Source organism: Candoia aspera, chromosome 3, assembly GCF_035149785.1.
Source record: "Candoia aspera isolate rCanAsp1 chromosome 3, rCanAsp1.hap2, whole genome shotgun sequence".
Lineage (NCBI taxonomy): Eukaryota > Metazoa > Chordata > Lepidosauria > Squamata > Boidae > Candoia > Candoia aspera.
In genome coordinates this window covers 162088150-162113738 of record NC_086155.1, presented here as the reverse complement: position 1 = coordinate 162113738, position 25589 = coordinate 162088150, and the positions used below count along the sequence as shown (strand labels likewise).

The window sequence follows — 25589 nt, the reverse complement described above, 5'->3', positions numbered from 1 at the left end:
TCTGGGCAACTCGTCACCTTAAAAGAAATTACGATAAAATCGATAAAAGAAAAGATAAAAGACAGGAAGTGCGATGAAGCGAGGGGTCTCACTCTCCCTCGCCAAAGGCCTGGGTGGTGAGTCAGGTCTTCATGGCTCTTCTAAACAACAACAGAGTGGGGACCATCAATCTCAGTTTGCTTTTGACCTGAGTTATGAAGGTGGGAATAGTGTGTACATTATGTACATTCACTATGTGTGTACACTCACTATGGACACTATGGACACTCACTTTCTAATGATATAAGCAAAAGCTCACCACAGAGTTTGAACACTGGATATATAAAATTAGGAGGCAGAATATCCCCACCCTCACATGATAAAATGGCCAAATTTAATCATATACAAAAATCACAATATCTATAAAAATAGTCAGATGGAGTATGAACTTCAAAAGTCATCTTGGCAACAGCTGAGCTACTACATCAAGAAAGAGCTCTTTACTAGATGACAGCTTCTTGCAAATCAGTTAAGGGAAGTACCCAAAGAACATCTAGCATTCAACTCCATAGCAACTAAGATTAACATGTTTTCTACCTTTAATTCAAAAGGCAACTACCTGTGAGGAAGCCAGAGTCACACCATTAGCTGAGTGAAGAGATGGTAGAGGAGAACTCGATGAATCCCAGGGGACCACACGTTTTGACCCTTCTACAACTTTGCCATTCCTGTGAGGATCCAAAACCACAGCTCCAAGAGGCATTTCATATTGCAAGGGTATACAGGAGGCACTTTAAAGGCAGAAAAATGCCAAATAAATGTCAAATATGGCATGCTTTAAAAATGCTCGCTGAAGAGAATAAGACACACTACAAAATACGAACTCTGAAGTCAATGACTCTGTTCCCTCAACAAACCAAGCTGAAAACCAGCCTAACATTTCCCTTAGCATGTTGTGCTAATCCTCGTTGTGTGGTTAGTTACCAGTTCAGTGTGTTGTGTGAATCAGAAAAATTGGATTAACTCAAGATTCAGCTGTACCGTCAATATTTAGGGCACAACCAAAAGTTTTACCATATGCTAGGCTAAAATAGCAAAATTATTCCCTGAATGTGAATCCTTTGATAGCCAAAATGGCAATACCTGCACATAAGGGAGCTTTAGGAAGTCTCAAGGTTAAAAAAAAGTGTGACTTCTTCAATCAATGTTTCTTGTTAGAGTAAAGGAGTGACAGCTGTGTTGCATGATGGGCAGTATAAATAGTCCCCAAACTTTGAGCAAACAGAGTATTAAAGTTGCTAAGTCTTAAAGTTCTCTTCTATGGAAAGCAAAAGGGAAGAAAGTACTTTACCTTGAACCATGGCTATATGTTGCAATGCAACGAACTTGAGGTTCCACATAGTCCAGTGAAAAGTCCTCAGTTGGAATAATGCAAATTTTGTGCTAGGAAAGAAGGACAATGTGCCTGTTAATTTTTTTCCCTTTACCAGGTAAGAGCAGCATATGAAAATGGGGACTGCATGTTATTTAAACTTCTATTTATGCTTCTAGAAAAAGTGAAGGCAAGAAAGCACTCTAGCTAAAAGGTAACACAGTTTGTTGAGACTTGTGAGCAAAGGACTTGTCGGCTGTAAGGCTTTGCCTACAGGAGTTTTTTGCCTTCATTGGAAGGATTTGTGAGTCAGCTATGAGTGCGACATGGTGGGTAGAGAGCTGCCCATTACATGGGATTATCTTGGCTGACATTTACTCACTGTATTGTCTTAGACAGCTCATTTGCTTTTATTAAGGAGAGAAGGAAGATGCAGAAAGATTAAATCTTCATGCACCCAAAAGGTGGCAGTAAAGATCTTAGAATAAAACTGTACCATACTTGAATCTTCTAAAGAGAGGAAACTCTAGAAAAGTGATTGTTTTATCTAGTGTACTGTGTGGTACCAGAAAAAAAATATTTATTTATGCATTTACAGCTTGCCTTTCCTCTGAGAGCTCAAGGTGGCTCACAAGGGATCTCCTCTAGGTAAGCTGAGAGAGAGAGTTGGCCCAAAGCTACTCAGTGAATTACATAGTCAAGTGAGGATCTGAAACTGACAGATCTCTGATTTGTCTTCTACAGTCCTAAACACACACACATACAATCACATACCTATATACAGGTAGTCCTCGGTTAACTACAGTAATTGGGACAAGCAATTCCATTGCTAAATGACGTGGTCATAAAGTACAACATCACATGACCACACTGAATTACAATGGCAGTTCCAGCAGTTCCAGTTGGCATCATTACACGAATCCCACGCGGTTGTTAGGTGTGACATCACATGATCACCATTTGTGACCTCCTGCCAGCTTCCCTATTGACTTTGCTTGTCGGAAGCTGGCAGTGAAGGTTGCAAATGGCGACCACATGACTGTGGGATGCTGCAATGGTGTAATTGCAAGCCAGTTGCCAAGTGCCTAATCACAATCACATGACTGCTGGGACATTGCAACAGCTGCAACTATGGGGACCAGTCGTAAGTCTTCATTCAGCACCGTTGTAACTTTGAATGGTCGCTGAACGAGTAGTTGCTGAATGAGGACTACCTGTACTCTCTTATGGGCAGACAGAATACAACATTCCAACATATATACATTTATATTTACATTCATGTTTCACATTACACTCCTCCTGAATTCAGTCCCCTGTAATAATACTAACAAGAACAACTAAAGATGGAAGGAGGGAAGGGTCTTGGGCTGGGAGTGTAGAAAGAGCTGGATTCTGGGTTGGGAACAGGACTAACGATGGACCGAATGATGTAAAAGCAGATAGGCAGGCAGTAAAGGAGAAAAGTTAGATAGGATCATGACAACTGGATACAGCCATAGGATAGTCGCCAAAGCAGATGGGGAGAAAAACTTTTTAAAAGAGGAGGGAGGTGGGGAGGCTACTCAGAGGCTGCTGCAGTCTCTTTAAAACCCAAAAAGCAATTCCAGACATTTTAGATATAGCATCCTATGTTTCCTATATAAAATAGTTGTATGTTTTCTTGATATTCTGTTTAGGAAAATATTAGAAACTCACCAGTAGAAAATCTATGGCTGATGATCTGAAATGTAACATTGCATCAGCCAAAAGGTCATAAACTGCAACACGAGCCATATCATCGATCACAACACTGCGACACAGGAAGCTAGAACAGGTTTTAAAAGTAGTTAATAGCTAGGTACTGATATCCTCCAACCCCAAAGAAGTTTTTTTGCCTTTCTTTCTGTTTTTGAACTCCTTCTCTATAAAGTCATCACCAAATGTATGAATTACATTTATCACTTTTAAATTAAACAAAGAAGACCAGCATGAATTGAAAAAGATCACTACTTTCAATCAATACAATATGTGTACATTATAGATTTCAGTTCCACCATTCCATTTGTTCTTTTCTGCCTGTGAAAGAGCTGATATATGAGGCTAATCTACAAATAAACTGCCCTTACAAAACATGACAAAAAAATGTTAACACAGTATTGACTTGAACACAGTCTCGACTAGGGTGGACAGATTTATGGGATCTGTGTGGGATGCAACAGGAGTCTAGCAACTAACCCCAACGTATAAAAGAGTGCTGCAGATGAATGTTAAAACTTAATGAAAAAAGTGCTTTTAAGCACATACTTATTCCTGGAACATGTGGTAAAAAAACAAATTGTGCTTTTATACAACAACCCCCAATAATTCCACTCCTGGTTTCACTTCCAAGTCTTCTTCTTGAATGACCTTACAGAAAAATGTTTAAATTGTTGCTATATTTCAATAATAGGCACAGCAGTCAAAATGCTTTCCATTCCACTGGAAACCATCCCAGTAAGGCAGAATACAAATATAATAATAATGATAATAATAATAATAATAATAATAATAATATCCAGAAGTAGAATCTGAAACATCTTCTGCCCACTCTTAGCTTAGGTTTTCTGAAGATGTTTAATGTGATATTAAAAATATTCCTATATTCATTTCAGTGTAACAGGAATGATTTTAAGTTTTTTTTTACATATCATCCCATTATATCCACTTCAATTATACAAGGAAAAATATCACTTAATTAACAGTATGTACCTAACTGCATGACAAAGAAAGTACAAATGTTTTCTTGAAAGCAGAGGAGGAGAAGATTTTAGAAAAAAAAGAAGCTGAAGAACATACCTGATATTAACAGCTGAGTGCTCTTTTGATAAAGTAAAGCAAAGGAGACAAAGAAAAGGAGTGCATTGGAAACTAAGGGCTTCAGGAAAGAAGTAAGAAAGGACAAATATACTTAGATAATGAAAGTCCAAAACAGAAACTCACTACATTTTTCTCACCTATATTTGCAGCTGTATATATTAATTTTAGCCTCCATCACTTGCCCAAGACTCTCAATCTTTACATTACCAACATACATTTGGTCATGATCTGTGACATACTCAAAGATGATTACATAGCGGCCAACTTGGGGAACCTTCAGTTTGATCTGTAGATTCACCTAAAGAAGATTCAAATCATGCTTGGATATTATCAGAGTAATGGGGGGATGCTATCTTTCTTTCATACACTAAACAACCACATAGGTTTTAAAGCAAAGGAGAGGCCACACAAATGGCAGTTTCCCAGGCAGTTTCCTTTCCAGGTATTAACTCATGCTTGCTTAACTTTAGCAAATACTACCTGAATCCTCAGGCTAAACCATAGGTAATAGGGAAGTAAACCTGTCAATGCTTTTTTGCTAGGAAAATAATGGCAATTCTCCTCTACATCCCCCAGGGTTAATACTTTCTTCAACATGGTGTCCATGTCCCTGCAGATACCTCTTCTGGCATTAGCCAGTCTCCCTACCCCATCTGTTTTCTTTTAATTAGATTTTTAATTAAATGAGAAATAGTGTGCTGTAAAACAAAACTCCAGCATCCAGTGTCATCTTCATACAGTATTTCAGAATGCCTCTAGGACTTACATGGCTCATGTATGGATATTTAGAAAACAAAGATGGTGGATGGCTACATCCACTGTCCACCAACCTGCCCAGAAAAAGAGAAGAGAAGCAGGTTGGTGGGGTATCCTGAAGCATAAGCAAGTACAGGTAGGGCAACCACATCTGTCTGCCTTCTAGTAAAAAAACACTTCATGATTATTCACATGTACCATGGCAGCCATAAGAGAAGCTCCTTGTTCGCCATAGTTTTGTGAGAACACCCATAATACGTCCTCAAAATTCTCAGTGTGCCCATGGATCCAGAAAGAAGGTGCACAAAACTAAAATGTATCAATCTGGCACATACTGTGGCAAAGTTACTGAAAAACAAGAAAGCTACAGTCCACCTTCCCTTAAGCACTCAGAGTAGAGAGATATAGGTGCTACAATTTGTCATGCCCTTCTTTCAGGGCTTTATATGACTTCTATATCCACCTCCACAAGAAGAAAGGGAGAATTTTCTCTATTTTTACACAATATACATCCTGTGTGGTGTTTTCAATTACATAGACTGCCAGGAGGTAGGCACTATGTGGCCAATTTCATCCTATATCTTACCTCTCGACCACTGATATGAGACATCACTGGATGTTTGGCTGTTGGCTGTTGGAAATTTATTTTCCTGTATTCTCCCCCATGCAAGAAAAATATTACTTCTGTACCAAAAACACAGCGATATTTGTCTAGTGGCAAGTATTCATACTGTAAACAACTTGAAAAGAAAAAGAAGAACATGATGAAACTGGATCATCAGCATAAATTTTAGATAACCATAATGAAAGATCCAAAATGTTCCTGAGATACTAACTTATCTGTTGTGACATATCCTGAATATGTGCAAGGCTGTACAACTGGAAATTGCAGGATGGATGCTTCATAGTAGTCACTTGGTAAAAGGACTAGGTAATCCTGGGATGACAAAACAGTATTAGCATAAGCATATTAATACCCATAAAATCTATTACATGTTTCAACAAAATTAGCTAATAAATGAGCTTTCTCCATCCTGTGCATCCTCTAGAGATGTGAACTTCAACCCCCAGAATTCTCAGCAATAGAGAAATTGGCTAGGGAACTGGGAGTAAAAGTCCACACATCTGGGAACACTCAGCTTGGAGAAGGCTATAATATACATTTGCAAACAAGGTTCAGTCCAGAGTCCTTTCAGGATTAATAATACAATTCACATATCACATAACTGGTATCAACTAAGATATAATCTCCCCATATTGAAACAGTTTCACAAGTAATCCTATGTCCAATTGTGGTTCAAAAGTACAATCCTATATTCAGGATCCACCAGATTCCTACTGCCTTTACAGGAATGAATCTCGAGTATAATTCAGATTCCAGTACTAGCTCTTGAAGTACATGACTAGCTCATTCTTTATTCCTGTGTGAGATTTAATTTTCTGAACAGACATTTCCCTTTTATTTGTTTGGGAGCACTCCAGAAGAGAATTAGTTTCCCAAAATATAAGCATCATTATGATAGATCTTTTTCTTACCAGAAGGACACCCTCCACCATGATTTTAAACATCCAGGTTCCAGGTCCCAATAAAAATGAATCTGCAAAACCTTTTCCTGGAACAGTTACAAAAGCTGGCTCTCTACTGAATGGGAAGAAGATGTCTTTGCTCTGATCAGTCCCTGATGGAAAACAATCAAATTTATTGAAGATTATTCATCCAACAATAACATTTCTTAATTCAAATTAGATGGTCAGCCAGTGAAGGGGCTAAGGAAAGGACATGAGTACATTTTCTACACCTGATACTATTCCCTGGAAAATCTGCAGCCTGATTCTGATACAATGTTCTTAGATCAATAAAGTGACTTAGAAGAACAGAACAATCCATGTGCCAATATTTTCCCCCTGTACCCCGCTTTGAAGCTTACATCTTGCCTTATTATTTTATTTTATTTTATTTATATTTCAAATTTAGTCACTGCCCATATCACTCAAAGAATGACTCTGGGCAGTGTACAACAAAAAAAGAATAGATAGATAGATAGATAGATAGATAGATAGATAGATAGATAGATAGATAGATAGATAGATAGATAATAAATATTTTTCCCCTGTACCCAGCTTTGGAGCTTACATCTTGTCTTATTAAAGCTGGAGTTTCCTGCAACATCTGAACTGAGAAACTGTGGTTAATCTTTGCTTATAGATCAAATCCTGGGTTGTAAGCAAAGATTAAAGTATAGTTTCTATATGAATGTTGTGTGAAATATGTTGGGAGCTGTGATATAAGTACCAGAGTTAGGCACATAAAGTCAGGAAACAAAGTTAGACAAGAATGCAGAGACAATTATTTTATTCTCAGGTAAATAAATTCAAAAATGCTTGCTGCTTACAGTAACTTTATTCTAACAAAAAGAATGCTAAATTTAACCATGAAACTCCTGAAAAGCAAACTTTACCCATTTCATGGCAACCAACTTAAATTTGCCAATGAATAGATGCTCAAGAGAGTTGTCAGCAATACAAGATGTCTATCAACTATACCTGTGTAATAGATACATCTTCCAGTGCCTCTTAGCAGCACTCACAGACTACAGACTTCAACTCCCAGAATTCCCAGCCAGTTTTAAATATATATAATTAATCTAGCCCAGTGTTTTGCAAACTTGGTAACATGCTGGCTAGGGAATTCTGGGAGTTGGAGTCCACACATCTTAAAGCTGCCAAGTTTGAGAAACACTGATCTAGCCAAATCCTAGAATATGTACCATTCACATTGTATTACCTCTTAGACAATGGGCCCATATTTCAAGTCCTAATCCCTCTGTCAAATAACACAGCTTGCTATATTGAGGCTGGAAATGGTAGCTTTTAAATACACATGATTAAAGCCAAAAGCAAGTCTGCCAAAATTGCTTTCCCTGAAAGCACCTCAGGAAGCATCTGTCAGCACTAAAGATCTAATAATGGCAAGCAGAGAGAAATATGGATTACTTACGAAGGCCCTGAGCATGACATGCACATGTTGGCATCCTTTGTGACAACAAAGGATACTAGAAAAGTACAGCAACTGAAAATGGTTTAATTAGCTGGGTTATAGGGCTTGTTTTCATGATCGCTTGTTCAAAGATAACTAAAGGGTTTTTTTTTTTGTTTTTTTTTAAGGAAGAGCAAGACACCTGAGTTGCCAGGGGCTGTATGCTGTTCTTTAGCCTGACCCTGCTTATATCCAAAGTAAGTAAAACAATTGTTCTGCATTTAGGACCAAATAGGATATTTCTGCCAGTATGTATTTATATGTCATAAAAAGGGACAGACAGATCACCCATAGGCATAGTGGGGATGCACAGAATCTATCTTGAACTGAGTCAGGATGCCAATTCAATTGATTGCCTAATAATCATGTGCTTCATTAGAATTTTGTTATGTGAGTTTTCAAATATCTTCAGTCAAAGGAACTTATGATTTAAAATACTCAGAATACACACATGACTGTGATCATACAATACCCTTAAACTGATAACAGAGTCATCCCATTTTCTGAGGTTACATAATATGTTGAACTAAGCAATTAGGCTGTGTTGGCACAGCATACTAAGTCAAATGTGCACACTCACACACACACACGCACTCAAATGGACAATTACCACCAATGAAGCACACAGTGTTACACAAAAGCAAGCAACTCCTGGTTTTTAAGAGAACTGATTAAGCATGTTGAACAAGCACAGCCTACATGTGGGAAAAAATACCTAAGAACATGCATGCAAAAAAAAAAAAGCATGGCTGGCACAACACCCATCACAGGCCTGTCCAAAATGAAAGCTGGGAAGATCAAGCGCTGAGTGAGAGACTGCAAACTGTGCAAAACTCACTGGGTCACGTACACAAGCCTTGTTAAATGACACTCCAAACTGCATTGAACTTCAGTCATTTGCTGAGTTATGCATCCATCCTGCTTACCTACCTTTTAGGCTTCGAGACTGATAAGCGGTTATGTGGCCAGATACTATTGCAGGTCCAGGATTTATATACCTCAAGATAACATGAAATAAATAGGGTTTTGGTTTCTTCACACTCAAAGTTATCCTGACTTCATTCTGTAAAATGAAGTTAATAAAACAAGAAAAAGAGAGACAGCCATAAAGTGCCAAAAGGATAAGCCATGCAAGCAAAATAGTCAATGTCTATCAGGAAAAAAAACCCCTCTCTCTCTCTCTCTCTCTCTTACACACACACACACACACACACTTTCAAGAGATACACACATGCAGCTGAAAACACAGAGAAAAAAGCCTTTTCTAGAGTAAGGAGAGTGGAGACAAACCTAGCAAGAAATATAATTCACTTACAAGTGTTATTATGGTCAAAACGCTTTCCCTCAGCAATTGAGATCTTCCCTTTACAGTGTTTTGAAACCAAGCTGACATAGTGCAGTACTAGATGGAAGAGCTTAGGAGAAGCCACAGTGACAGGAACTACCACCTCTGGCTGGGAAAATAAGAAGCAAAGAAGAGGACAGGAAAGCAAATTACTTAATACTACCACCGAAAGATAGAAAATATCTAGAAACAATAGAAAATGCAAACACTATGTATAAATTTTACTCTAGGTCCAGAAGGGATAAAACATTTCACAAAGCCCTCCAATACTAAATTAGCTATTGAGTATATGAGCTGATGAATCTAGAGTGTTGCCTTATTTGTCAATAATGTGATGCTCATCTCCAAGGCTGCCATCTACCCGGGAGTAAGACCCACTGAATTCAAAGGTCTTCATTTCCGGAATGATTGCCCATAAATCTGTGAGGGACTGTGGTGTCATGTAGTGTTATCCAATTAACTTTGATATTAATTTGGTGAAAAGTTGCATTCCAACGATCAGGTGTTGTACGCCTTGTATTGTGGCTGTTCTCTGACCAATTTTATATTAGGTATTTGAAACACAGGGTGTTTCCCCCTTTAATATATTAACGTTGTTTTATAGCTCGCTATCAGAAGAATCCAACCTAATGTTAACAATGCAGGGGAAAGAGTTGGAAAGAGTTCCATGCATTACTTCTCTTCTTATAGTTGTTTGAAGACAATAATTTTCTTCAAAATCATCCTTTTTAAAATATATTAACTCTTTCTTATATCATCTGTTACTACCACTCTCAGTTTAGAATGGCATAGACCAAACTTAACCTTTGTTTTCCTCCCAAATGTAGTTGTCAAGGTGAAAAGAGAACAGATATATTCACTGTGCTGGTCTATGAACATAATAAAGATTTGCTTTGAGATATATTCATGGTGGAAACAGAGCATTACCTCCATTCCTCCCTCAAAAGTCTACAAATGAGCTAGTCATACTACCTCACTGTCCTTACTTTCAAATATGATGTGGACAAGTACAGTAGAAGTAGATGGGTTATAGTCTCATGTCTCATAAATCAATGTCAAAGAAAACAGCCAAGAATAATCCCCATTATTATCAACAAGCTGCTTTCAGCTGCTTTTAACTGGGCATATAAATTACATTTGAATTGGTGTTGGGGCTAACATGGACTTCTAGTCAATCTCAAAGCTAAATAAACAAACATCACTAAAAAGGAATTTGATTAACTAATCAAAAGCTACCATTAATTTAGGTTCTGAACATCTTCCTCTTCTTTTCGTATTGAGACTGTACCCATGTATTTTTTTTTCATATAAAAATTTGGGTTCTGTAACACACTACCACTCTTAGTGGGTTGAAAAACACTGCAGTTCTGTTAATTCACTAACACTGCTGCTCAAAAAAGGCATGTGAAATGTATTTACATGGCTATAGAAGAAACATGTGATCCCAAGGTTTATATAAAGCCCAAGCACATAATTATTGTGAAAACGTTTTAGGTATATATCAGTCTGCTGTTCTAGGATATCTTAGTTACTGTTGGGAAAATTAGATGGAATCCTCACTTAGATCTTTCTGCAGACAGTGTACTTAACAGACCAAATTTTATTGAAGGATGCTCTGTTCTCCATCTCCTCTTTCACCACCTAAAAAGGTTTTTCCTTACCTTGTCCACTTCAGATGTGTTAGATCACAACTATCATCTTTCCTATCTTAGCTAGGGATGATAGGTGTCATGATCCAACACATCTAGACAGGGAGTAGGCTGATCTAAAGAAAGAAATTAAAATCTCTGAAAACAATTCCAGCAGGATTAAAGAGATGGTCCAGTCAGACCAAGATTAATTCACACAATGTATCTGGACAGAAATAAAGTACATGCCTGTATTGAAGACATCTGCACATAACCTCTCCAACTAAAGCCAGGAAATTCTTGACGATTATAACCAAACCGGACTGCTCTTCCATTAGGAGATGTACCATCCTCAATTTCAAACTTCATGTGATGTAAATCAGGTAAGTAGTAATTCTTTTCAGGCCTTTCATAAATGAGATAATAACAATGCCTAGCTTTTTTTATGAACATTAATATGCTATACATTAACATAAACTTAAGACTACAAATACTGCTCTACTCGGGCAAATATTTACCTAGTCCAGCATCCTGTTTTTCACAGTACTATTGGAAAATCTGCATTTAAGACAATAACTTTCCTCCTGCTCATAGGATCTCTAGCAAAGTACACAGTCCCTATGCATGAAGCTTTCATTTAGCTAACATCAACAATTTATTTTCTCATTTATTCAAGAACCATATTTCCTGCTTTTCCTCTAAAAAATAGACTTCAAAATAATCCAAAAATTCAAATCATGCTATAACACATAGATATTTTTAAGTACATAGATTAATATAAAAATAGCAAAGAGAAATAGCACAGCACTAACAGGCAAACTATCAGAATTAGCATTAAACCCAGAAAACAAAACTGCCTTCACCAAAGGCAAAATTAAAAAGAAAGGGGCAAATGGGCAGCTTGTTGGGTAGAATTCCACAATTGGGGTGCAGCCCCATGAAATCCCTCTAGGAATGTGGTACAGGCTATTTAAATATTGTAATTTTATACAGTAGCAACAGTAAGAACAGACCACGGAACAACGGACTGGTTTAAGTTTGGGAAAGGAGTACAGCAGGGCTGTATACTCTTACCCTACCTATTCAACTTGTACGCAGAGCACATCATGCAACATGCTGGGCTTGAGAAATCCAAGGCTGGAGTTAAAATTGCTGGAAGAAACATTAACAATCTCAGATATGCAGATGATACCACTTTGATGGCTGAAAGCAAAGAGGAACTGAGGAGCCTTATGATGAAGGTGAAAGAAGCAAGTGCAAAAACTGGTTTGCAGCTAAACCTCAAAAAAACCAAGATTATGGCAACCAGCTTGATTGATAACTGGCAAATAGAGGGAGAAAACGTAGAAGCAGTGAAAGACTTTGTATTTCTAGGTGCAAAGATTACTGCAGATGCTGACTGCACTCAGGAAATCAGAAGATGCTTAATCATTGGGAGAAGAGCAATGACAAATCTCGATAAAATAGTTAAGAGCAGAGACATCACACTGACAACAAAGGTCCGCATAGTTAAAGCAATGGTGTTCCCCGTAGTAACATATGGCTGCAAGAGCTGGACCATAAGGAAGGCTGAGAGAAGGAAGATAGATGCTTTGGAACTGTGGTGTTGGAGGAAAATTCTGAGAGTGCCTTGGACTGCAAGAAGATCAAACCAGTCCATCCTCCAGGAAATAAAGCCAGACTGCTCACTTGAGGGAATGATATTCAAGGCAAAACTGAAATACTTTGGCCACATAATGAGAAGACAGGACACCCTGGAGAAGATGGTGATGCTAGGAAGAGTGGAAGGCAAAAGGAAGAGGGGCCGACCAAGGGCAAGATGGATGGATGATATTCTAGAGGTGACGGACCCGTCCCTGGGGGAACTGGGGGTGTCGACGACTGACAGGAAGCTCTGGCGTGGGCTGGTCCATGAAGTCATGAAGAGTTGGAAGAGACTAAACGAATAAACAACAAATTTTATACATAACCAGCAGCTTATTTCACACTATCAATCATGATGATTGCTTCCAGACAGATAATACCTAATAGTGCCTAACAAAAGACACTTCTTAGTTTTTCTCTTTTTCTTTCCTTAATCCTTGTGGGTTCATTGCAATATGAGGAAAACATAGGTGGCTTGTGATCTTCCTATGTTTTACATAACTGAGGAAGGATGGCTACAAATTCCCATCTTACTTACTCTTTGCAAGTTTTCCCAACTATGTGCCTTCTACATTGGCAGTCACCTGACAGGTCATTGCAGACATGGCTTACAGATCCTCCCACATCACATGTGCATCCTGCAAGTGAAGAATAGAATCACCTTTTGATCAGAGAACAAATACAACACATTACAAGAAGTACTGTAGGTTTCTAGACAAAGGGAGATGAACAAGGTATTTTTCAATCACAGAATGAAAAGGAACATTAAAGACAATCTCATCTATAAGGAGTCTGGATCATACAGTACTTCCAACAGAGGTTTGTCCACCTTTTCTTGAGAGCCACTACTGAAGAAGAGACCATCATCTACTAACTCATTCTCATATTAAAATTTAAAACATTTTGCAAAAGATTAAGTACTTATTATATTGGCCATCTGTTTTAAAATATTTCTTATTTAAGCAAAATATTTATCAAAGACTACAATTATAAATGAGTTTGATTATGTTAAACAGTAGCCAAAGGCTATGAATGACAACTTTGTTTGCTGCTTGTTCTGTCTTGTCTCTCTTGAAATATCCATTTACTATCATAACTGAAGTTTATTGAGGCAGATATAACCTCCTAGGTTTTATTCAGAAGACTCACAGTTGTACACTTGTAAGAAACACTCCAAAATGTTTGTGGACAAAGCTGTTATGTAGCAAGAATGTATAAACAATCTTTTCAGAAATCCATTATCCTATATCACACCTTTGCTATTAATAAACCTTACCATACCTTGACACCCAAAATAATTCTTGGTTTCCAGGCCATAATAACCAACTTCACAAGTATCACAAGAACCTCCACAAACATTAGGTTTGCAGTAACATTCACCATCCAACTATAAGGGGAGGGTTGGGAAGAAAAAAAAGAAGAGTTTCAACCTTTCCATTGATATCAACAATAGCACAGAGGAACACGTTGGACATTATGTGGTAAATGGGCACATAGTCACAAACAGAACATTTGATTGGATGAGTTCTTTAGAAATGCATGTTTCAAGTCATCCAACAATTCAGAAAACAGGTTCTAGGCAGTAGACCAGGCTGAAAACATTCTCTTGTGACCTGTCATATTTCAACTAACTTTCAACTGCAGCCACTCTTATAAGTTGAAATATGTATCTAACAATTGTACCGTGAACCTCAGAACACATGTTCACATTTCCATTAAATTCATTTCTTCACAAGTTCCTGGATCACAATCTGAGAGTCTTCCACTAGTGACCTTTCCCAATGAGTTATGGAGGAAGATCTTTCTCATTATTGATAAGAATGAGAGACTACTTATGGAATGTTGAACTCCACAAATCATTACAACTTGAGATTTAGTTATTCAGATTTTTTTTAACACAGTAGGTTGTTTTTAGTGTTCTCCAGGACACTTACAGTATGATAAAGAAATTAAAAAGCAAAGGCAAAGAACAAAGATGAGCAGAACATTAAACTGCATCACTAAAAAAGAACAGAACAGAGGGTATAATTCACCAAGCTAAAACAATGTTAGAATTACAACATAATTTAAAAGGTTTTGGAAAATCAAAATAGCTTTGTCTCCCATTAAAATGGATAGACAGCCCATAACTGAGAAGGCCCCTTCTTATGGTAGTCCTTGGGGTTCGAAGAAGACATACTGTTGTGCGGTGCATCTGTGAACACAGAGGTGGCTCTGCAGTCCCAGTCTGAAAGCTCAGAGTCTAGCACAATGGGGGTACTGGAAGTCCATTGTTGCAGTAATTGCGGGTGTTATTCTGTGATTCTGCTCCTGGTTTTCTTTAAGTTTTTGCTGGCGCCTGGCTTCAAACCTGGTGGAGACTTCATAGCATAGGGCTTGCCAGCAGGTTCTGTCAGCAGCTGCAGCTTTTAGTTCCTTTGGCTGGATGTCATTTGGATGGATTTCTTTCACAGCAACTTTGTAGCACTTGTGTGGTCAACCTTGAGGTCTCTTCCAGACTCCAATACAGTATAGAGCAACTGGCGAGGTATACAGTGGTCATCAGTTCTGATGACATGTCCCACCCACCGCATATGGGCTCTGATAATCAGAGACTCAAACCAGGTGAGGGTAACCAATAGGTCTTCGACCCTCAGTGAGGCAGGGGATCTGTCTATCTCAGTGTGTGAAGGCTCCTTCATTCTTTGGCATTTGGTCTACCTTACTTTTCAGGAGAAGACTCATACATAGATTAGATTTGTGCATCCCACAGCAGTCTCATGTTCCTCACATGTTTGAGTCCTAGACACACACACCCTGGAGTAATTAGGGACTCTTTTTGCATGGAGAATGGAACTTTAATGAGAGCTTAAAAATCCTGAACCCCACTCAAAATCAGGCTAATGTTCCTGTTCTGGGGGCTAAGATGTAAAATGGGTGCCTTAACCTTCAGCAAGGATTAAGGGAAAGTCACCTCTTTTTTGTCCTAGAACTCTAAAAATCCCGAACACATACCAAAACAAAGGCCCAAACATTCAGCCCTGCCCTCTCTGACATCACTAGCCACAACTCTTGCAGCACCCAGGCAGGACACAAAGTGCAGCCCTAGAACACAAAACTATGCTTGTCCTTGCCTTAGATAATGACTTTAGGATCAACTATACATAAAAGGGAGATCTTTGGATACTGAGATCAAAACCGATTTTTTAGATTATGTCCAGAATTCCTCCCCACCCCACAACTTTAGAAGAAATCAGAAGATACTTGGTGCTGTAAAGCAGTGTTATAAAATATGTGTTTTATATATATATGTGTGTGTGTGTGTTATGTGCAGTATATATTTATTTTATTAGATTTAGGCACTGTCCCACTCCGAAACAGCTCTGGGTGCCAATAAGGTAAAAAACATAATACAGTATAAATAAACAGGATAGCATCAATCTAACCAATACATTACATATACAGAAACATATATTACTGAGGTAGGTCTATACGTAAGTATTTGTTACAATTATATCTCTCTTTCCTCTAGGACAGTGTTTCTCAGCCTTGGCAACTTTAAGATGTGTGGACTTAAACTCCCAGAATTCCCCAGCCAGCATGAGAAGCACTGCTTTAGGACCTCAAGGCATTTTACATCGGGATCCCCCTTCATGTTATTTTCACAACAGCCGTGTGAGAGAGAGTAACTGTACCCAAAGTCACTCAGGAATTTCCATGATGGACTACAAAAACAAGTAATCTATTTTTTAAAAAATTATCTTGTGTTTTCACACTTTTTAGGGGGGGGTTGTAGTTTTTTGTAGTTCTTTGTTTTTCTGTATCTTTTATCTTTTCCGTGATGGAGGATGGGCTTCCACCACCTTAACCCACCGCATCACCCTGCCTCTCTCAATTCCTGACAGATGTGGAATGAAGGGGGAAGCCATTTCTTTAAATATTTCTTTTCTTTTCCTTTACTATATTCTTATTCATTTATTTATTTCTATTTCCAGTTTTTCTATTTTTCTTTCTTTTCTGCACCTTCTATTTTTATTTTTATTCTTTTTTTTAGTTTGCATTAATTTTTACTGTTGTAATGGTGATCTTTAATAAAATTACTATAAAAAATAAATTTGCAATGTTTTTACTTTGTAAAAAAAACTTCTTTAATAAAAAAAATTTAAAATGTAAACAATACGTAGGTAAACTGTTAGTAAACAAAATCCTTTTACCTGCTGACACACTCTGATTCCACTTAGTGTTCCAGCTATATCACATTGGCAGTCTGCAAAGGTAAACAAAACTATCTGAATTCCAGCTAATGAGAAATTGATTATAGTATTAGGGTCCACTAATCAAGTGACAAATTCTGGACATTTGGGTTCTGATGGTTTTATACAATTGCTAACAGACCTGAGTTTCTTTACACAATACTCAAAGTTGGAACTTTTATATACTCCAAGGTCCAGAGTATTCAAGCTATTCACTGCTTTGCTTCTCATGTCTGTCTTATCACATATAGAGTAAAACACCTCAACTAGGAAGTAGTTTTGGTTCCCTGCAAAAGCTTGGAAACCTCGCCATTCCAACAGGGATAGAGAGATTTAAAAAATAACAGCCACATTGGGGGAAAAATGTCAACCAGTCATGATGCAGCAATACAGAGTATACAAGGTTTTAAGTTCTCCAGACCTCATTGTCAGGCACAGTGTTAAAAATAATGGAGGATAGGGAAGCAAGAATTGTTAATATGTTTTCTACTACAGATTAAAGTTACTATGGTAACTAATCATTTGGGTGAAGAGGTTGAATTTAATTGTCCTCTTTTCGGATGTTAATTTTTGCACCTGGGGAGAAGAACTTGCCTGGACTTGTTTTTAGTTTCAGTTTCCCTTCTGTGTAGGCATGTAGAGAGTTAAGCAGCTCTCACTGAGAGCCTGTAAATATGTTTGCTTTCTGTAAATAAAATTATTTTTATAGAAGTGCCTGGTGTGTGACTTTTCTGATCTCTCCTGGGCCAAAGGCTTTCCTAGCAATCTGCCAACAAGAATCTCCAAAGATAAAAACAGAATAAAAATATTTGAATAAAAGTATTAAATTAAAATAGCCTTTCCTATTTCAACAATTAACTTCAAAGTGGTGGGAGTGGAGAAGTACGACAGCAGATGAACCCAAGGTCTGCCTTTCAATTTGCATACTTATTGGGATTCTGAAAGATGAAATCAGTTGAACCATAATCCTTCTCTCTTATTTGTTCTTGGTCATACTGAATATCAACACTTTTCTCTAATGATTCTCCTGAAAACATTGTTTTCTTTCTCCTACTCAAACTTCTTTTTCCAGCGTTGACCATTATATTAATTAATAATGTCAGTTCAGTACTAATTTCTATTTTGAAGGATAGATTGATGCAAACACATTACTGTGTAGATGATACGATTAGTTGTGGGGGGAGGGATACAGTACACATTGATTTGCAACTTACTGTATATAGTGCAAACTATGCATTTTGCAAAATACATTAGAAAGTGTTTTGCAACATATGTGAAAAGCAAAGTCTCAGTAAATGTCTAATGCTACACACTGAAAGGCCTCACAAACATTCCCATCTGTCAGAAGCATCTCTTGGAACTTCAATTCTATTTCTCTCAAGGCTGATAAACACAAAATAGTAGCTGATTTGGAGGATCTGGATTAGGTTGAAAGTAATAGGGGGGAAATAGGCTTGATTTTCATGCCCTACAACCTCACCTACACATCCATAAGGATTGTCTCTGGCCAGGTTCCAGTAAAGTGGCTTACAGATGCTACAGGTTGGGCCTTCTACATTTTGTAGGCACTGGCAATAGCCCTAACAATGAAGAGGAAAAGACATTTGTTATTAAAGGAAATTATGGAGCATAACAAGCTAATGAGGTAGATCAATATAAATAGAGAACTGAGATGGGGAACTATTTTACAGGTGTGGAACTGATTTAACAAACAAGCTGCAAATTGAATCCAGCACAAAGTGACCCTTAATCCATAGCCATTAGACTATACTGACTGTAATACTTGCTGGACTCAAAATGAATGCTGAGGAGTACTGTATATCAAAATGTGGAAAACCTTACAACAGAGACAACCTTAGAAATTATTTTTTTAAAAACCTTGCTCAATATAGAACTCTTCTAACAAGGGTAAAAGTTTTCCACATGGCACCTAAAACACCAGCATGCCACAATGTGTCACAATCATTGTCCTATTAATCTTTTCTTGTTTTACGTAGAAAATAAACATGATCACAATAGCAGCTCAGTTCTTTGTAGAAAAGTAAGTAGGGTAAAAAGAAGCATTCAGGGAACAGGCAGGAGTTGGAAATGACAACATTCTGATAAAACTGTGCTTTAGGCCTCCCATGGCAGCCATTCTATGAATGGGCAAATATCCTACCCAGCCACTTTGCTGGAGAATCCACAACATGCTATCAACCTTCCAAATGTGATTACTAGCTCAACAAAATTGGGGACTCCTGGACATTTCTGACAGACAGAAATCCAACCTCTGTTTAAATACTTCTGCTGTAACCTACCGTTGCACAGAATATTCCATTTCCCACTATCAACCAGCTCTTATGGTTAACAACTTTTTTTCCCCAATGTTGAAATTAAAGCAACTTCCTTGCAATTTCCTTCCATTGGGTCTACTAATTTAGATACCTGAAGGTGAGCTAGACACCTGTAGATGAATTAAATTCTATCTTTATCTGACTTGTCATTAAGATAGATAAATGCTACCATGATGCTATTTGTTTCTTTCTCTATATATTCAGCACTACTTTGGTCAACGAGTTTTTTTTAACTTCCGTCACTTCATGCTAATTATATAATATAATACTTACAGAATAAGAATCTCTGGTTCCAGAAGGATCACATCTATTGATGGCCCCTTTTTAACAATTTAAAAAAAGGCAGCATTATTCTCAAAACTTTACTTTTATAAATTTATACAGCAAGTTCAAGATCAAAGCATTTCCCTTTGTTGGACAGTGACTTCACTGTTTACTCCCACAGCAGGTTTCTTTCAGAATATGAATAACTATTTATAATCTAGAGAGCATTTCTATGTGCTGAGTCAGGGCTGGCCAAAAAGCCCACTCAAGTCAAGATGCTGAGCACTTCATCAAAAGCAATCAACTTCATTACAAGGTTTGTTGGGAGCTGAGCTGATCAAAATCTCCAGTCCCCTGATCTCAGACAAATCCATACCGTTTGCTGATTGTATGATATCTCTACAAATAGAACTGTCCTTGCAAATATTACCTTGGCAATGAGGAAAGTTGTTAGTTGTTGAGATACATCTGTCACACTGCTGGCCTATGAAACCAGGTCGACAATCACATTGCCCTGTGGTCAGATCACATGCATCCTGGTAGGAGCCGTAAGTTGAACACTGACAAGCTGAACAAAAGTGTTAATTTTAGAAAGACTGAAGGAGCCATATGATGGGTGATGTGCTGTCTCCCAATTCTGGGTCCTTGTGCTTTGGTCTACAAATCCCATCTTTGCCAGTGGCTGGCATTTCTGTCTAAAGATTACATAATTTCTAGTCCCCCATCACCTGGAGGCCAGAGTTCAGAAATCATTAGATTAAGCCTTTCTCCAGCATGATTTTATACATGTTTTACAACAGTTTGAACCTTGCTCAAGCAAGCTATGACTTCTTTATGGAATGATGCATTCCATATTTCTCTTTTGAACACAGATAGGTAACTTGGTTAACTCATTCCTCTGTAGCCCCTAGCTATGCAAGTAAGCTCTTGAAGGAAAGGAAAGGAAAGCTCTGTTCCTATCATATTAATGTCTCCATCTAAAATACTGAATCACTGGGTGTTGAGTTAAAAGAGAAGAAAAAACATGCAAATTGTCAAATACACTTCCTATTTGAAATATTCCAAATGTGATCCATACTAAGCTGCTTTGGAGGGCTCTGAGCCTTCTCATTTATCTCCAGATAAGAAATGAGACAGTTCAACAGCAATGAAGCACCATAACAAACAAGCAACATCTGCAAAGAATCACAAAGATATACCCAATAGCTACAAAGATTCATGTTCTAGGCACAAAAACTTTAAAATTTGGAGGCAGAGAAGGGTCACAGTGGATAGAGTGATGATGAAAAGTGAGTAGGGCCAACCAAGGCTCTCCATTTTTTTCTTTTTAAAAACAACACTATACTAAGCTTATTTCAGAGATTGCGCTACAATTTAAGTGTGTCTTCTATTCACAATGGCAGGAAACTACCCACCACTTTTCAATAATCACAAATAACTGGCTGCATTTGGACCAAGCATACTTTGCATGGTAAAGACAATAGCCCTAAGGGCCACAGGTGTTGTCCACAAATCCAACTGCAAGACAGTTGCATTCTAGATGAGAACAATAAGAAACAAATTTACCATTGTATTCTGTTTAAATCATAATTTTAATTCCCTATTTGCCTCTCCAAAACAAAATTCAAAGAAATCAATAAAATCCTAATTTCTGTGGGTGAGTTTCCTTCAGTAAAAATATATGATGAATGAAAGAATAATATTTTCTTCCCCATGTTAATTTTTAAAAAACAATTATTTTCTACCTCTGTCATTTGAGCCAAAGGTACCAATACACCAGACACAAGTTTCTTATGCCTTTTTCTCCACAAATCCTATTGTATTAATATATGCAGGGTGTGTGTGTGTATGTGTGTGTTTAACCATCCTTGAAAGCCCATAAAATGTATTTAGGAAAGTTCTTATGGTATTGCTATATGACATCACAAAATTAGGAACTATTGATTAACATGACTTTTCTGCAAAGTCAGTGATTAGCTTAAAGCTTAATGTCCAGTGTACATTTAAAAATGCTGATCACTTTAAACTTAGCAAAAGCAAAATGTAAGTTGAACAGCTGCATATTGCCCCCCAAGTATTATGCATATATATAGTGTTTTGTGGTGTTCAAGATATAAGATGCGGATGTATGGTTGCTCGTTCACTTTTTTTTTAATAGTTTTATCCTAAAACACTTTATACTCCACCATTTTTGGTTTCAAATGGGAGCTTCTATCTTGATCTCCCTTGGTGCATATTAAATTAATTAATACATTAATTAATAATTATATTGTGATATCTGTCTGTTACAGATTCTTGGTCTGTTTATTGTGCCCTCTTTGGATACTTAAGCATTTATTTAGTTTCCTGTTCAACTTAGACACTGAATTGGGCTTCAAGTGGAAATTGGGGGCACAGATGGATCTGTCTGGGGCAAAGCATAAATGTTATAAATAAATAAATGGGTCATTATTATTATACATTCCATTTATATCCTGTCCTTCCACCAAAAAAAAAGCATTCAAAACAACTGAAAATAATAAACAAAATAATACAAACAGAATTGACATAATAAAGCAATTCAACATTTTTTCTTAGTTTCTTCTTCCCAGAAAACATGATAAACGACTATTCGTGGAAAAACAAATTCAGGTTGGTTTGATATATATTAGCATAAGCATCTGGAGGGCCAATCTGGATTGAGATCACCATGTTCAGCAGGTACATTTAATCCTTGTTGTGAAAATTTACATCACCGCACTCAAAGATTCTTTAACACGATCTACTGGAAGATGTATGTAAATTTTCTGATATAAGCTGCTGGTGGGATGGAGGGATTATTTATGGTAGCCTCGATCCAAATCAGAACATTGTAAAATTACTCTAATGTCAAAAAAGCATGGAATTTGCTCTTTAGTGCAAAGTCATTTGTAAAATCTGAATTATTTAAAGTCTATGTGGATTTAAACAGAGGGGTTTTCCCTTTCCCCAGTGTTACATTGTGCCCTCTCCTTCTGTGCAGTGGATTTCTTCAGTTGCCTACCAAACTGGTAGGAAAATGATGTTTAATCATGACTGTTTAATATTGTATTCTTTTGTTCTACTCTGCTTTATAAAGGTTGACATTTCTAGCACAGGGGTAGTTGAATAAGGACAGAACCCCAAAATATTTTTCAGGACAAGTATTCCAAAATTAAAACTGCAATCCTATAGCCATTTTCCAAAGGGTGAGCTGTACTGAATTCAGCGACAGTGGACTGCACAATAAATGCACATGGCTGAGTGGGTGCCCCATCCACTTCATTAATTACTCAAGCCAAGAAATGAACTATTTAAATTTAAGAAGAACTCTTGAGCAGAAGATCTTACTGATTCCAGTATCTAAGTTTCTCCTTAGAGCAGTGGTTCTTAAACTGTTTGACCCAATTAGCTCTTTTCCTGGTCTCAAATATGGGTAGTCATCACTTAACAATGGTAACTGGGACTGGCAACTCCATAGCTAAGCAACATGGTCATAAAGCATAATGTCACATCACTGCACCGACTTATGATGGCAGTTGCGGCAGTTCCAGTTGTCGTCACTAGGTGAATCCCACGCAGTCTCAGCGAACCACGGTCGCGCGATCACCATTTGCAACCACCTGCCAGCTTCCCCATTGACTTTACTTGTCAGAAGCCGACAGTGAAGGTTGAAAATGGTGATCACATGACTGTGGGACACTACAACCATCTTAATTGCACGCTGGTAGCCAGGTGCCTGAATTTCTGTTTAATAACATTTAAGATGATAGATTTAAAGCTTAACTTTCCTCCTGCAATAGCTTAAAATCAGCATGCATACCTCAGCTTTTTTTAATAAATGGAATGGTTATTCACTCAGCACTTATTAACAGGAGTTAAAATGTTAATTCCCAAACCACACAGTAGCACATATTATACACTACCCAGAATCTGTTGATTTGGGTGGTGCAGAAACACTATTAAATAATAAACAAATCGATATTGCACATTTTGTGAAGTTATGAAGTACAACTGGAAAAATTAAATTCCCATATTGGGTGCTTCAATACCTCTAGGCCCCTTGAAACTGGGGGTGCTCCTGCAACATTCCTGTATCTTTCTCTCTGCCATAAGTTAATATAAAGACACTGCCACCCCTTCTGGGAGACATGCATTTGCAGCAGAGACAATTGATAGCATCAGCATTGCACATCTATCATCTCTGAGTCTTGATTTAGTGGATGGTTGATTCTCTCCGGAGGTAGAATGTAATTATTTTGCTTTTTGATCTGTTAGCCTTTTTCAAAGCACAGATATTTCTCTACATGTAAACATGCCTCCCATTTTAATCTTTTCTTAATCTTTAAACTATAACTTTGTACCAAACTTTAAAAGTTTGGGAACTCTGGATTAGAATAAAATTCTCTTCTCAATATGTTATCATGATATGTTCAGGTTCCTTTTTCCTTTTTCTTACCACAATGATTGTTGAACAACTGTTTAACTTGCCTTCATTTTTAAACTTCATAACCTGCCTTTTTACCTGATGAATGCAATTTATAAATGCTTACAATATAAAAACAAATCATGACCGACTTTGACAGAAAGGGTAATGGAAACCCCCAACTGCACATCTGTCACAGAGAATCCCCTGAAATCCAGTCTGGCTTTGGCACTGTCCTGTTCTGCAATCACAAACATCATTATTGAACAGTCCAGGGCCATAGCACTGACAAGCTATATTTAAAAGAAAAAAAATTAAAATGTTCACAATAGCCATGGATTTCAAGCACAGCTGGAGTGAAAAAAGTCTCCTGGTGACATCGCCCTGCAGTTAACTTTGGCATTTCCCAGAAGAATAGCAGAACTTACACTGACAATGTGTTCCAAAATATCCTGGTCTGCAACGACTGCCTAATACCGGAAGAGAGAAGAGCGCAACAGTGCTACAGCATGTGCCAGGAGTATCTTGACTGATAATAAAGTTGCAGGTTTGGGAGAGGTTGGTGCTGCCTAGACAAAGCTCTGAATAGCTAAGGGAATTGCAAGTAATAATCCAGGTGCAGAAACAGATGTCAAATAGCCCCAAGTAAAAGATTTTCTGTGCTAAGAAGCAGACAAATCTCCTATGCCAGGGGGCCCTGTGATGGATGAACTCTTAACAAGCAAAGGTTGACATCCTCTGCAGGTGTCTGCTGGTGTAGATGTACAATACTTGCATATGTGTTTTTAAAATATGCCTGTATGATACACTTTTCACATTCACACGAAAAGTCCATCCTTCTGAGCTGCTTGTTCTGGCTAAAGAGACAACCACCAGCACCTCCCAAAATGAACTCCAATGTAAGTACATAGATTGGCTAGTTGTCCATCTGGCTATGTTTGGGTCTCCAGAACCTTAGGCCAGGGCATTTCACATCACTTGCTTCCAGATTATTTTAACTGGAGTAGCAGAGGTTGAATCTTTTTCCACCTGGAAAGTATTGTATTCTATCATTCAGTTATGATCTTGATAAAAATGAGCATAAGAACATAAGCAGTGCTCTGCTGGATCGGGCTCCTGCCCCATCTAATCCAGCAGTCTGTTCTCATAGTGGCCAACCAATGGCACAAGGAAGCCCACTAGTCTCTTAGCAGATGGCCTTCAGACACAGTCACACTGCCATCAAGGCTAATAGCCATTGATCGTTATAACTTCCATGAATTGGTCCAACCCTTTTTTGAAGTCAGTCAAACTTCAAGATAAATGGGATTATTTATTTATTTACACAATTTATATACCGCCCAATTCCCAATGGTAATTTGACTGGAAAGCATATCTTCTAAAATAATCTCTAAAATGAATTGCTCTTCTCCAGGAGCCATCTCTGCATACAGTACTGTTGATCCATCAGCTCGGTGGCAGACTATTAATATAGGTCATCGCAATTAAACAACAAAAAATCTGGCAAAATGCCCTTTCTTATCAATTATCCACCTTTGACCATCCACAAGAGTCACTGAAGGATCCCTGCAGCAACTTTATTTGATTTGGATCAACTACCCCAAAGTAACTCTAGCTAGGTAAAATTTTCTAAAATAGTATATAATTCCCTTACCTAATTGACACCTCACTGTTTCTTTTATTTTAATTATTATCCCTCCTTGGTAAAGTTCACTTAATTAGAATTTTGAACTGAAAT

At 37.7% G+C, this 25589-nt stretch overlaps 1 protein-coding gene across 1 annotated transcript in view; it reads right to left on the bottom strand.

The window, feature by feature from the left end:
• The window catches only part of LAMA3 (laminin subunit alpha 3), a 157857-nt gene that overhangs the window by 88571 nt on the left and 43697 nt on the right, over positions 1–25589 (bottom strand). Inside the window, exons 10-24 of the mRNA XM_063299956.1 lie at positions 19859–19996; positions 19438–19484; positions 18309–18408; positions 16790–16842; positions 13878–13983; positions 13135–13234; positions 11202–11358; positions 8910–9042; positions 6479–6621; positions 5779–5879; positions 5529–5682; positions 4324–4484; positions 3047–3155; positions 1331–1422; positions 599–770 (exon numbers count right to left, since the gene is read on the bottom strand). Coding sequence (XP_063156026.1) covers positions 599–770; positions 1331–1422; positions 3047–3155; positions 4324–4484; positions 5529–5682; positions 5779–5879; positions 6479–6621; positions 8910–9042; positions 11202–11358; positions 13135–13234; positions 13878–13983; positions 16790–16842; positions 18309–18408; positions 19438–19484; positions 19859–19996 — 1766 coding nt within the window. The remainder of the gene's footprint in view (positions 1–598; positions 771–1330; positions 1423–3046; positions 3156–4323; positions 4485–5528; positions 5683–5778; positions 5880–6478; positions 6622–8909; positions 9043–11201; positions 11359–13134; positions 13235–13877; positions 13984–16789; positions 16843–18308; positions 18409–19437; positions 19485–19858; positions 19997–25589) is intronic.